Source organism: Arachis duranensis, chromosome 10 (genome assembly GCF_000817695.3).
Source record: "Arachis duranensis cultivar V14167 chromosome 10, aradu.V14167.gnm2.J7QH, whole genome shotgun sequence".
Taxonomy (NCBI): Eukaryota; Viridiplantae; Streptophyta; class Magnoliopsida; order Fabales; family Fabaceae; genus Arachis; species Arachis duranensis.
The window spans coordinates 103,319,314-103,333,012 of record NC_029781.3 but is presented as its reverse complement, the minus strand read 5'-3'; the positions used below and the strand labels follow the sequence as shown (position 1 = coordinate 103,333,012).

The window sequence follows — 13,699 nt, the reverse complement described above, 5'->3', positions numbered from 1 at the left end:
AAAAATAGATGTGCTACATGCATATCACTTTTAACCATTATTTTTAACCATTACATATACAAATACAAAATTTTTAAATTAAAAATTAAAGTCTCACTCATAAGAGTTCCTTGTTATTATATGTAGTTAAGTTTAATATAAACATAAATATTATCGAATTAAATGTGAAAATTCATATGTAATTAAGTTTAATAAAATTAATAATTAAAAATTATTAAATAATTTAACAAATTTAATTAAATTATCACGTATGCACCTCACATACAATTAACGGTAATTCCACCTAACAAATATTAATAGATATTGAAATTTTGAAACCTGTTTGAAAAGAAATCTTGAAACCCATTTGACAAGAAACCTTGGCAGCCACTTATTAGGAAATTCTAAACCAAGGGTTAGGTTATTAAATAGACTATTATCAACTCCATCGTAGTGTTATATCAATCACTAAATTATCAAAGTTGAACAGATAAAACATAAGCTTTATAGAAATAACAATGCTACCATGGATACTCTTCTTCCTCTTGGCTACCGTCGAGATCTCAACTGCACTCGTCGCCGGAAACAGCCAAGTTATCACTTTCCGATCACCCAAACTCTTCCCTGAAGGCCTTGCATGGGACCCAACGGGTCAGAACTTCCTCGTCGGATCTCTCCACCACCGCACCATCTCCAACGTCTCCAATGCCGGAGTGATTGAAACACTAATCTCCGATACTTCCCTTCCTGAAAATGTCACCATCTTGGGCCTCGCCGTCGATTCCCGTAACCACCGTGTCCTCGCCGCTCTCCACGCTTTTAAACCCCTCCCTCCCTTCAACGCCCTCGCTGCCTACGACCTCCACTCCGGCAACCGCCTTTTCCTCACCGTTCTACCCACCAACGACAATTCCGACGAAGCCACCACCGCGAACGACGTTGCCGTGGACTTCAAGGGAAATGCTTACGTCACGAACTCCGGAGGAAACTACATCTGGAAGGTGAACGAGAAAGGGGAAGCTTCGATACTTTCGAACTCCCGCAGGTTCACGGAACAACCCGTGGACCGCGAAGCATGGTATAGTTCCTGCGGCCTGAACGGCATCGCTTACGTCAGCAGCGGGTATCTCCTGGCGGTGCAAAGCAATACGGGTAAGATGTTCAAGGTGGATCCCGAAGATGGCACCGCGAAGCTCGTGGCGCTGAACGAGGACCTAATTGGTGCGGACGGCGTCGTTTCAAGGAGTGACGGCGTCGTTTTGGTGGTGTCCCCGGTGACTGGAAAGCTGTGGTTCCTGAAGAGCAAAGATGAGTGGGGTGAGGGTGTGGTGTTTGACAAAATTGACCTTGACTTGGAAGGATTTCCTACTTCAGTTGCTGTTGGCGAGAGGGACAGGGCTTACGTATTATACGGGCATGTGAAGGAGGGCATTTGGGGAAATGCGGAGAGGGAGAGCTTTGAGATTGAGGAGGTGAGGTCGCTCAGTGAGGTGGAGGGTGTGAACGTGTATTGGATGTATGTGATTGTTGGAGTGGGTTTGGCCTATTTCTTGTATTGGAGACTCCAAATGGGACACTTTGTGAACACCATGGATAAGAAGACCAATTGATGATTCTTTCATATATAGTTCCTATAGATGTACCATACAAAAATAAAAATTTGCTTGCTCAGATACTGTAATTAATAATTTGCATGTAAAATATGAAAGATTAATAAGATGATATTTGTCACTAGAGTTGTTGGAATACAATCAATGTATTCAAAAACACCACATCTATTTACACTCCAAATATAGTATCATACCCATGGTATTTGAGTATTATGCATTTCTTGTTGTTAAGGCAGAATGTCCTTTGAAAATAGAAAATGTTCTTAGCAAAAAGATTGTGCATGTCCTTTGAGAAGAGAAAATTGTTCTTCTTAGTAAAATGATTGTGCACTGCTAATCCAAATTGGTTTTTGAAATTCTTTAATCAGGTTCATCATTTAAAAAATTTAAATTTGTCATATTAGTTTTTTTTATTATTTTCGTTATTAATGATATCAGAATTTGCTTTTAACATGATATTTGTATAAAATTATATCTAATTAATTTTTAAAATTAAATTATTCTAATTTTATAAACTTAATATTTTAATAGTCAATTAAAATTATTAGGTACACACTCTAGCATGTTATTTAACAAAAGAACTAATATAAATAATTTAAAATTTTCGAGAGACGAATTTAATAAAAAAAAATTTTCGATAACCAATTTAAAAATGAACGATCATTCAAAAATAAATATGACAATTTACTTGTACATTTTTTGAGAGAAATTTCTATTGATTTCATGCTTATGAACATAGAACCGAAGGAAAATCTATTTTCATCGACTTGCGACTTTTCTCATACGTATATTATGATGATGTAGGTATGCTATTTACTCATGTAATGAACATTATCTTTTTTATTTCCATTTTAATAAGGTAATTTTAAGAATGATTCATTCTTTCTTAATTTTTTATTATATTTTATATTAATAATGTAAATATAAAAGAATAACTCATTAATTAGGTTAATTGATGTTTTATAAGATTATAGGGGAAAAAATAAAAAAAATTGTTCATTTATTTGTCCACTCATAGTAAGTATTTTTAAAGGAAACACTTTCTACTTGCTCTCCAAGTAATAAGTATACTGTTTCTTAAAAAATATAATTATATAAAGAGTCAAAATATTATTTTCTTTTTTAGAAATGTCATTTTATCAAATTTGTAGAATCAAAATAATAATTTACTGATTAATAATTTATTATCTATTATCCATTAAGCACATAACAAGAATATAAAATTATTTAGAGTACAAATTTTAATTCATAACATGTTACCCAGTTTAAATTAAAAAATATCTATATTATTGACTAATTTTATCATTTTCATTAGGTAAAAATTTATATATAATTTTTTATGTAAATTATTAAATAAAATTTTTAGATAATTTAATATGTTTGACTAAATTATTATCTGATTATTTTTAACTATTACTTTTATCTAAAAATAATTCTACATTAATGTTTATTTTTTTACGGAAATATTTGATAGACAAAGAAAATTAACAAAAAATACCCATAACTTATCATATTTAGCATTCATTAATTGTCAATTAATGAATGCTAAATAAGGCAAATTCTAATTTTTTTTGTCTCCTTAACATTACTGATTTTTTTATTATTATGTATATTTAGTGCTTGTTTGGACTCCACTAAATTGATAAATTTTCTTTTTCAATAAAAAAATATTTTTTTATTTTTTATTGTATTTGATCAATTTCTAATAATAAAAATTAAAACGCTAAAAAATAAAAATAACTTTTTAAAAAACTACAATTTATATATTTTTAAAAAAAATAAAATTTTACATAATAAATAAACAAAAAATACTTTTATTTTATTTTATCAAAATATAATTGATAAATAAAAATATCTTTTTAAATAAGATATCTAAACATAAAATCATTTTTTTTATAAAAAATTTTTAAAAAATCATTAAAAAAATATTATAATTTTATTTTTGTTGGTAGATTTAAGTATTACTAGATTTAAAAAATATTATAATTTTATTTTTGTTGGTAGATTTAAAAATATTAAAAAAATTTTGTTGGTAGATTTAAGTATTACTAGATTATTTATGGTCATATTGAGTATATATGCCTGATTTATTAAAAAAAATAAATTAAATAACTATTTTATAGTTAATACAATTAACACTATATTAAGAAAAGAAAAATAACGCATACAAATTATTTTTTATTAATTAAATTATTATCATTAAAATGAAATTCAACATAACAACTTAAAATTATAATTTCAATCTTATCATCGTGCATGCCACGGTTGATTAAACTTGTATTATCTAAAATTGGCATCCAAGCCTTTAATAAATAAAAGTAGATTAACAGATGCGAAAGTAATAAATAAGATATATATGCAGTAGCAGCTCTCCCTCTCACACTTTTTAAGTAATAAAGCAAAACGGAGTAGTTTTGGGCATGGCGACGACGCTGCTAAACTCCTAAAACCCTAACCCTAAAACCCCAATCTACGCCCACCGATCTTTCGTGATCCCACAACGCCATGAACGTCGATCGCGACCAATCTCACCTCACTACGAAGGTCCAGACCCTTCAAACCCTAACCGCTGGCCCTCTTTCCTCCTCGATCGCCAAGCTCTCCGCTTCCTCACGCTGCATTCCTTCCGACAAGGACTTTCACTTCTACCGCAACTTCGACGAATTCAAGGTCCCGATCGCCGATATCGCCAGGGAATCGCGGTCGATTCTTGAAGCCATCGGTGCCTCCGGGAGCACTTGGGGCAGGGAGGCGGCAACAGCGACGGCAGGGGCGTTCCCCGCCGACATGGACGACGCGTACGACTGGCTGGTGAGCGTTAACGACGACATTTTGGAACGGTTTGACGTGTTGGCGGACGAGTGCAGGAGGGTTCGTCAGCAGCAGGAGGAGGCTGGGCGTCCGGCGAGTTCTACAGCGGCGATGGAGGGTTCTGACGACGGCTTTCAGTTGGTTTGTGGGAAGAAAAAGAGAGGGGGAAGTCGTTTGGGGTCTCTGGGGAATGTGACCATGGATTCAGAGACGAGTTTGGCGGCGTCGGCCGTTAAGGTAGCAACGAAGGACAAGAAGACAGCGGGGCCGAAGCCAAAGGTTCCGTTTCACATACCAACAATTCGGAGGCCTCAGGAAGAGTTTAACATACTGGTTAACAATTCAAACATGCCTTTTGAGCATGTTTGGTTGGAGAGGAGTGATGATGGTCTGAAGTTTATTCATCCACTGGTTAGTTGATTGCTTAACTATTGTGCATTGATGTAATAGTAATAGATAGTTTCAAATCCTTTTGTTTCGAGCTTTTTACTATTTGTGTGAATATATTTTTGCTTGATCGAGAACTGAAGAGTATTAGTATGATTACAATTGGACTAGTTGTCATTGTTTAATATGCTTATTGTTCGCTGCTTATGATAAAAGAGGTACTGAGCTAGTTTTCAGATTCGGGTTGATTTGGGTACTTTACTTTTAATTTCTTTTGGTAAACAATTTTCAATTGTTCGTCAAGTAAATGCTCAGAGTTTCATTATATTTCAAGGTAATCAAGCAATTAATTTGGTTGCAAGGTTCTTTGTGTTGTTATTGATGTCTCTATATTTGCCGCTAATTAGTTGTCTGTGATGACATTTATGTAGCTTTTTCCTCGATTACTTTGATACTCACTGCAAGCACACATGTATGACTACGTATTTGCACACTTTGAGAGTGTTGGAACCTTAAAACTAGGGTCTGAAAGATATGAAATGATTTTAACATGTTAGTGATAATCACTCTGACTTGCATTTTGGTGTGATTATAGCCTTACATGGTTTGCCAACAATGAACTGATATACACCCTTGGACCATTGTTCTCGTCTGTCAGGAATATTAGTTTCCATACAACAACAACAACAGCAACAACAACTACTACTACTACTACTTCTACCAAGCCTTATCCCATTAGGAATATTAGTTTCCATAATTTTTGAAAATTGTGTTATAATAGCGATTATATTTAAGGGGATGCAAATAATTATGTTGTCGTTCTCATCCGTGAATTATACATTCTTGAATATACTTGTCAAAATTAGGGCGCGCTGCTTGTCCATTGTTCTGTGGTCATGCTTTTCTGGTTTATTTGGTTCTTTATGGGTTTTTGTTAATTAATTACTGATTTTTTATTCCAGGAAAAGCTCAATGTTTTGGACTTTGTTGACAAAGATCTTGGTAATCTTGTGCCAGTGAAACCTTCCTCCCTAGATAGCACCCCCTTCAATCTAGTGGATGACGTCAAAGGTTTGAAGGAGTTGGCTGCTAAGCTGCGTTCTGTTGATGAATTTGCGGTAAAACATGATTGCTATTCATGAATTTTCAATAGTTTTCTTCATGACCAGTTATAGAACTAGATTATTCTTTCTGATATGAGCAACTTCAATGTTACATGATAATTAATCAGGCGTTTTAAACTCCTAATCTTAAGTAGTATAAATCCAGATGAATTTCTCTGCAGTCTGGTATATATTCTACCCTTTTATTATTCCCTTCTCAGATCAGAGAGAAAATTCTGTTACTAGAATTTCAGCTCTTTTTTATATTATATTTAACAGTCATTTACCAAAAACCCCCAGATTCAACTTAGAAACTGAATGTTTTGGATGAGACCAAGCGTGAATTGTATCATGTGTTGTACTCTACCATGTATCTTTTTATTGTTTTGATATAAGAAGAATATCATTAAGATGGAGGGAAGAATAAGCCAAGGAGATGGTGGATAAGAGTTCCTCCATACAATAGCTAAAAGAGCTATCTTGAAAGCATCCCTTTCCAATCTCTCAAAATGTCCAAGAGGGAAATTCCTCTAAAAAAATATGAGCTTTACACCAAATACATGCCAAACTTACCCTATCCCAATATTCTGATTGTTATGTTTCCATTGCTTATTTTTATTAAAATTCTGACTTCTGTTGTTGTCTGGATATTCAGGTTGATTTGGAGCACAATCAATATCGATCATTCCAAGGGTTGACCTGTCTGATGCAAATCTCAACAAGATCTGAAGATTTTGTTATAGACACTTTGAAACTCCGTATTCATGTTGGACCCTATCTAAGGGAAATCTTCAAGGATCCTTCGAAGAGGAAGGTAGTTGCATGTGATTGGTGTTTCTTTCAATTCAACATATTTATTGGCAACATTCTGTTGACCCTTTTCTTTTTAATTAGGTCATGCATGGTGCTGATCGAGATATTGTGTGGCTCCAACGAGATTTTGGCATTTACATTTGTAATTTATTTGACACTGGCCAGGTTTGTCACAAATGTCTCTATTCAATGTTGGTATTACTATTACTATTACTTTTCATATTTGATTATCTGGGATACAGAACTGTATAGGCAGTTCTATGGTCAAAATACTTTACATATCAAATGATGCTGGATCTAAATCTAGATTCTCATTGTTTGGGTATTGATGTATTCATACTGTATTGAATTGTTCTGCAAAACGAAAAATGGAGAGTCAAATATCTGCGAAACTCTTTTGCTCGTTATATGATGTTGCAATAGTCCATGTTCCTTTACTGCTTAGTAGTATTTCTTGCTTCTAAAAGGAAAATTACTTATCCATTTCTATTGCATTTCTTAGGCTTCAAAGGTGTTAAAATTGGAGAGAAATAGTTTGGAGTATCTTCTGCATCACTTCTGTGAGGTTACTGCAAACAAAGAGTATGCTATATTCATACTTAACTTTAGTTACTCATTGGAATGCATTTAGTTTGGATATAATGTCAGTTTAATTTTTTTTTTCACGTGGTTATCCAATAATGTTTAGAAAGATTATTATACAAGTTATTTGTATCACTTTAAGACTTTTTTCCTAAGGTTTTCATAAATGGTTGGTTCAAGTGGCTATTTTTTCTCTCGCCAACTGATATTTAAGAGGCACATTGGGCTGTCATTTCAAAGTCATCTAAAAAGTGATACAAATAACATTATGCTAGCATTATTTTTAATCATTGTTAAATATAATCTATGTATTGGAAGGCTCACTAAGTAAACTTCTTTCAGATACCAGAATGCAGATTGGAGGTTACGCCCTCTTCCTAATGAGATGCAAAGGTACTATTGTGTTTAGAACTAATCATTTGATCCTCCCATGGTCCTTCCTGTTATTTCATTTTATATTCTGCTGGTTCCATTCTCGCTGTGGTACTAGATTTTAAAAATGTTTTAGTAAGTTGATCAATGACTAATTTGCAAGACAATAATCCAAGGTATCTAGAAGCCCTAGGTTAGATTTCCCATGTGTTCAGGTGGTGTTTATATTTGATTGACCTGAGACTGGAATTCGCTCCTTTGGCACTCAGGATGAGCCAATCAATGTTGACAAATCCGCGTATTTACCTAAACTTGTGGAGCTTAAGGAGAAAGCCAACCCACAAATAGTGTATTATCTTCAAAATAATGTTTAAAAAGTAAAAAAACACAATATCCAACACAATATAAATCTCTGTTGTGAATACTTGTCTTCGTTTATCAAGGGGAAAAAAAAGAATTGCTATGATAGATGAGTCATGCAAATAGTGAAAGCATTATGAGAACTCTGGCTGTCTTCTGTTCTCTCTTTTCCACTTCCAAGAAAATAAATGTATGAATCACATAAAATAGATGGTCCAGTTTTTAATGGTTTCGATTTCTTACTGCTGTTTATGGGTTGATGGTCCTACTACTCTAGTTACTATAATATAATAAACTGTTTTTTTCATGTTGCAGATATGCAAGAGAAGATACACACTATCTGCTGTATATCTATGATTTGATGAGGATTAAGCTATTTTCGATGCCTAAGGAGTCTGAAAGTTCTGATACACCTCTGGTAGAGGTATCTACTTAGTCCCAAAGAAATATCTCATGTTGGAATAAGTTCATTAACAATGTCAATTGAGTTGGGAGTCAGCCTTGTTAACTTCTCAATAGATTTCAAGAAGTATTTTCTCACTGGTTTATGTTTGTCGGTATGCCAGTTCTACGATTTTGAATTTGTGGTTTCCTCTATGGTCCAGTAATTTATAATTTTGATTTCCAACACTAATGCATTTACTGACAGCAAAATAAAAGTTCACATTTCAGTTTATTTGGTCAGCTACTTTCTCTTTTTTTCCATTTCTTCATTGTGGCACAGTTGCAGCTTTCGAATCTCTTTAATATTTTCGTACTTCTTTTATTCAGACTTCAGAGTTGATATCAAACTAGCTTTTATCCATCAATCCTTTCCTTAAAGGCATTGTAGTGTTCCTTTTTTCCACTAGAATACCATCTCACTTATTTGAACAACTTCTGCGTATTCTGTAAGTTTGCAATGGTTGGTTTGACCTACTTGACCTTTCCATCCTGTACATGTTTTTCAGCTGTATTCGAAATCATTAAGAAATTAGCAAAAACATCATAGTTGACTGATGCCTCAGTGAATCTTTTGTTTTCCTCCTTGTCCTCCTTTGAGTTCCTTTTAAATGGAATTTTATTTTGCTCACAGGTGTACAAGCGCAGTTATGATGTCTGCATGCAGCTATATGAGAAAGAACTTTTGACAGAGAACTCCTACCTCCACATATATGGGTTTGTTACCGTTAAATTTTCCAAAATTTATTTTTTACTTTTTCCCTCATGCTATACAAGTAGCAAGCATTCTATGGCTTACATATGTTTGACTACTTTCAATTAGAAGACATTGTTTGAATTTTCTGCTTTCTATGTAATGTCTGTCTAAGAGGCAAAGGGGAACCTGCTGCTGTTTCTCTACAGGTTGCAAGGCGCTGATTTTAATGCTCAACAGCTTGCCATTGTTTCAGTAAGTTGCTTGTTTACTGTCTGTAGCACCAATCATAGAGCATTTTATGGGGATTAGAATCTTGCCTGATTTTCCTGTTGTACATAGGTTTTGCAGTGCCTTTGGAAAATGGTTTCCCTTTGCTAATTTGTTTAGATAAATTTTTGTACATTAAATTTGAAGCATTTTGCATGATCGAACATCTGTATTTATTTCTTGAATTCAAGTAACATCTAGAAATGTGTGATTTCTTCAAAATCCTTTGCTTCTACTCCTTAATTTTGCAGTTTCATGTGTGTAATGAAACTAGTTGCATGGCCAATTAAGAAAAAAAGGACGCAATATCAGGATTCAGGATGTTGTAATGAGAAATAAAAAAAATAAAATCTTCAAGTTGTAAAGCCAATTGTTAACCTAAAGGCATCCTGGATGCTTATGTCAAGTCGAATGTCCTTACTGTCACATCTCTTCTTGCTCTTATACTCTATCTGCATGGCATGCAGGGCCTTTGTGAATGGCGGGACCTTGTTGCCCGGGCAGAGGATGAGAGTACTGGATATGTATTGCCAAATAAATCTCTTCTTGAAATTGGTAAATGAAACTCTGGAGACCTTGCTATCTTTTTTTCTTTAGATGTTAGCAGTTAACTCGTATCTCACATGTCAGCTTAATTTATCTTTACTTGTTTTAAAGCTAAACAGATGCCTCTCACTACAAGCAAGCTGCGGCGATTGGTAAAGTCAAAGCATCCATACATTGAACACAATCTTGATACTGTTGTTAGCATAATTAGGAATTCCCTTCAAAATGCTGCTGCCTTCGAAGAAGCTGCCCAACAATTGAAACAACTTGCTGCTTCTGTGAGTAATATGTTTTCCATTTTTCTTAAGCTGGAGTGGCACTATGGTACACATTGATGTTTTATTACTGTGGGAAACACAATTGTTTTTAAGTTGCAATTTTAAAGCGGTAAAATATCATCTCGCTTTTATATGACGTAATGTTAAGAGAATTTTTGCGAGAACATTTGTGTGAAACCTTAACACGTGCAACACTGGACATTCAAAGTGCGATGTTTCTTGGGCAAAGGCATTTGTGAGTGATCCAAACCCAACCATATTAAGAATTAAATGGGTTTAAGTTCAGGGTTTCCAAGATACACCTTCACGCTCATGACTCGACGGATTAGAATATGATGTTTGCAATGCTGGACATTTACAAGTGGCTAATTAACAACTGCAGTATACTCTCTGTTGCCTTATTTAGAATTGATGGAGTTAACTTGAGATGCTATCTAATGTGTCTTCCCTGCTTTTTGAGTGCTCAATCAGCGTACTAGATTGATGTTATACATTTTATTTGCTATTAATTTCTGATTTCATATTTGGTTACATATTTGGATGTTACTATATAGGCATCAGAAGTTGTAAATGTCAAAGGTGGAAGTGAAGATGCGCAGCAACACACACAAAACCCAAAGGTTGGAAATGCTATTGAAATTGAAAACGCTAGTTGTGTTAATATCCAAGGGAATTCACTTACTTTCCTAGACCTTAAACAGGAAACTATCCAGCAACAGGGTACAAACGTTCTTGTAAAAGTCAAGCCCGCAAGCCACCCTTCAGAGCCCTCAAGGGACAGTCTTACTATTGCAGAGCAGCATAAGGATGGAAATGGTAGCAGATTTGCAATCACAAAGGTTGCAAAAGTTTTACATTTTTAAATGTTATTTCAATATGTTTATCTCCAACTGAGGAGCGTTGATCTAATTGTTGCTGTTTCACTGATAGGGAAATGGTGCCACTGTTCAAGTGCTAAAAAAGCCTACTGGCGCTTTTGGAGCACTGCTGGGAAATTTAGCTTCAAAGAGGAAGCTTGATCCTGATAAGGTAAGCTTGTCATAGAGATTTCAGTATTTCACTGTGCCTGTTATTGGCACGATTAGACCTATAAATTGTGACTTAGAAAATCTAGTTGGTTCTAATTGCTTGTGACTGAGATAATCTAAAGTTCTAATTGCTATTGCTGTCGCAACTTAATATCCACACTGCATCTCTTGTGATGTCTTTTTAGGGCAAGGAAGATACCAAGCTGGAGCAGATTAAATCTTCAGTTAATCTTCCTTTCCATTCATTTTCGGGCAGAAATGAGAAGCCAAATCCTGTGGTAGAACCTCCTACTGTAGCATCTGAAACATCTGACTTACAGAAACCTATTTTAGAACCAGTTTCCACCTCCAGTCTAGAAGAGATCATAATGCTAGAGTCCGGTGCGGGTGAAGAAAATACAGAGCAGAATGACCAAGAAAATTCTAACGAACACAGGGAGAAAAACTCCAGCGCGTCCACTTCAGGAGAAGAGGACGACAACAACGAGCCATCTTCTTTGTCAGAATTGTCATCAAGCTTTCAAAAGTGCTTTCAGTCAAACAATAAACAGAGTAAAACCAAACAACCCAAGAAACTAGATCAACCCGGTGGCTTGTTGAAGCTGAAGCCGTTTGACTATGAAGAGGCTAGAAAACATATCAAGTTTGGGGAAAAGACAAATCATTCATCTCCGGAGAATGATGATAGCCATAGAGAGCAAGATGACTCAGGTAGCAAGAAGAAACGTTCAACGGGACAGGGACAGGGGCAAACAAGTGATTTGGCAAAACAATTGCTGCAAGGTAGAAGACGCCAGGCATTTCCAGCTTCTGGGAATCGTAGTGCAACTTTCCGCTATGATTCATGAATGCTATGTACAAAGTAAATTGGAAACCAAAATGTTGCATTTAAGAATCACATGTCTTGTCCCTTAATTTTACGTGTTTCATTTACAAGAATGAGAATTTTTTGAAGCTGAGCAGCACTTAATTGGGTATGGGAAATTATTAGAAGTTATGAGACAATACAATATACGACATATAACATAGTTGCTCTACATACAAGTTTATTTTGCGTTTAAAGAGAAGTAGGGATGTCAATTGGGCAGGGCGGAGGCGGGGGATGCCTCTCTACTCCCCATCCCCGCCTCCATTTCCCGTCGTGGGGGAATATTACTCTCCATCCTCATTCCTCACGGGGTCTCATTTTTTGCAGGGATCCTATTCCCCATCTATATAATAGTTCTAACTAATTATTAATTTTCACATGAATAGAGCTGCAAGTATCTATTTTATACAAAAACTGTAAGATTTTATACAAAAAGTCTAAATAACACGATGTTGACTTCTTTTGAAATAACGCAATGGGGGACGCAACGACGAGCCAAAGAAAAAAAAGTAGTGGACGAGGTGGGAGACGCGGCAATAGAGAAGAGAATGGACACGACGGCAAAGTTACGAAAAGGAACGCCGCAAATAGAAATTACGACGCGGTAAGGGTGATGGCACGGTGAGGTGTGACGATACGGTGAGAAGGGTGACGAGGGGGTGGCTGCAGAGAGGTTGGATGGAGTATGGACAGCCTTAGGGATCTCTAAATAAAAATTAGGAGTTTTGGGTTTCTATATATATGTGTATGTAAGAAATGACTAAAAAACATATATGAGAAATAAACTATTAAGGATAATTCAAGGAATTCATAAATTTCGGAGAATAGCGGGGACGGGGTGGGGATCCCTGCTCGGGTCCCTGCGCCTGCTTCGAGGAAATTTTGTCCCCCATCCCCATCCCTGTGAAAAAAATTTTCCACAATCAGATCCCCATTCGGGGTAGTCCCCGCAGGGATTTTCGCGTCTCGGAAAATTTTGCCATCCTAAAGAGAAGCAGCTTTTGACACGATATTTAATATTAGGGTAAAAATAAATATCCTCACTCCCTTTGAAGTTTGAAGCCTGTTCATAAACCTTCAAAATGGAACCAAAAAATTTTGTAGGTGATTGGTGCACGAAATTGCAATCACACTTTTGCAATCCCGCACAACTAACCAGCAAGTGCACTGGGTCGTCCAAGTAATACCTTACGTGAGTAAGGGTCGATCCCACGGAGATTGTTGGCTTGAAGCAAGCTATGGTTATCTTGTAAATCTTAGTCAGGATATCAATAATTATCAAGGTTGATTGTGAAAAGTAAAAGAACATGAAATAAGTACTTGTTTTGCAGTAATGGGGTACAGGTTGAGGTTTTGGAGATGCTCCATCTTCTGAATCTCTGCTTTCCTACTGTCTTCTTCTTCTAGCACGCAAGGCTCCTTCCATGGCAAGCTGTATGTAAGGGTTTCACCGTTGTCAGTGGCTACCTCCCATCCTCTCAGTGGAAATGTTCAACGCACCCTGTCACGGCACGGCTATCCAGCTGTCGGTTCTCGGTCAGGCCGGAATAGAATCCA

General features: G+C 35.7%; 2 protein-coding genes across 2 annotated transcripts; both read left to right on the top strand.

Annotated features, from left to right (window-relative positions):
* Positions 1-310: 310 nt before the first annotated feature.
* LOC107471747 (uncharacterized) lies at positions 311-1,710 on the top strand. The gene has a single exon (XM_016091238.3). The coding sequence runs from the start codon at positions 498-500 to the stop codon at positions 1,587-1,589; it is 1,092 nt and encodes a 363-aa protein (XP_015946724.1). The 5' UTR covers positions 311-497; the 3' UTR covers positions 1,590-1,710.
* A 2,247-nt stretch (positions 1,711-3,957) lies between these two features.
* Positions 3,958-12,228, top strand: LOC107471897 (protein RRP6-like 2). The gene is made up of 15 exons (XM_016091426.3): positions 3,958-4,811; positions 5,750-5,905; positions 6,546-6,704; positions 6,785-6,868; positions 7,206-7,285; positions 7,628-7,678; positions 8,333-8,441; positions 9,093-9,175; positions 9,362-9,407; positions 9,890-9,977; positions 10,080-10,246; positions 10,801-10,866; positions 10,948-11,085; positions 11,177-11,275; positions 11,460-12,228. Exons 1-15 carry the CDS (start codon positions 4,095-4,097, stop codon positions 12,120-12,122), a joined length of 2,706 nt encoding a protein of 901 aa, XP_015946912.1. The 5' UTR covers positions 3,958-4,094; the 3' UTR covers positions 12,123-12,228.
* The last annotated feature ends 1,471 nt before the right edge of the window (positions 12,229-13,699 follow it).

Bases quoted from the DNA above. Each gene is read 5' to 3' on its own strand.
- LOC107471897 (XM_016091426.3), top strand. From the start codon at position 4,095: ATGAACGTCGATCGCGACCAATCTCACCTCACTACGAAGGTCCAGACC. The intron at 6,869-7,205 runs GTTTGTCACAAA...TGCATTTCTTAG, and splicing joins ATTTATTTGACACTGGCCAG to GCTTCAAAGGTGTTAAAATT. The intron at 9,978-10,079 runs GTAAATGAAACT...CTTGTTTTAAAG, and splicing joins TAAATCTCTTCTTGAAATTG to CTAAACAGATGCCTCTCACT.
- LOC107471747 (XM_016091238.3), top strand. From the start codon at position 498: ATGCTACCATGGATACTCTTCTTCCTCTTGGCTACCGTCGAGATCTCA.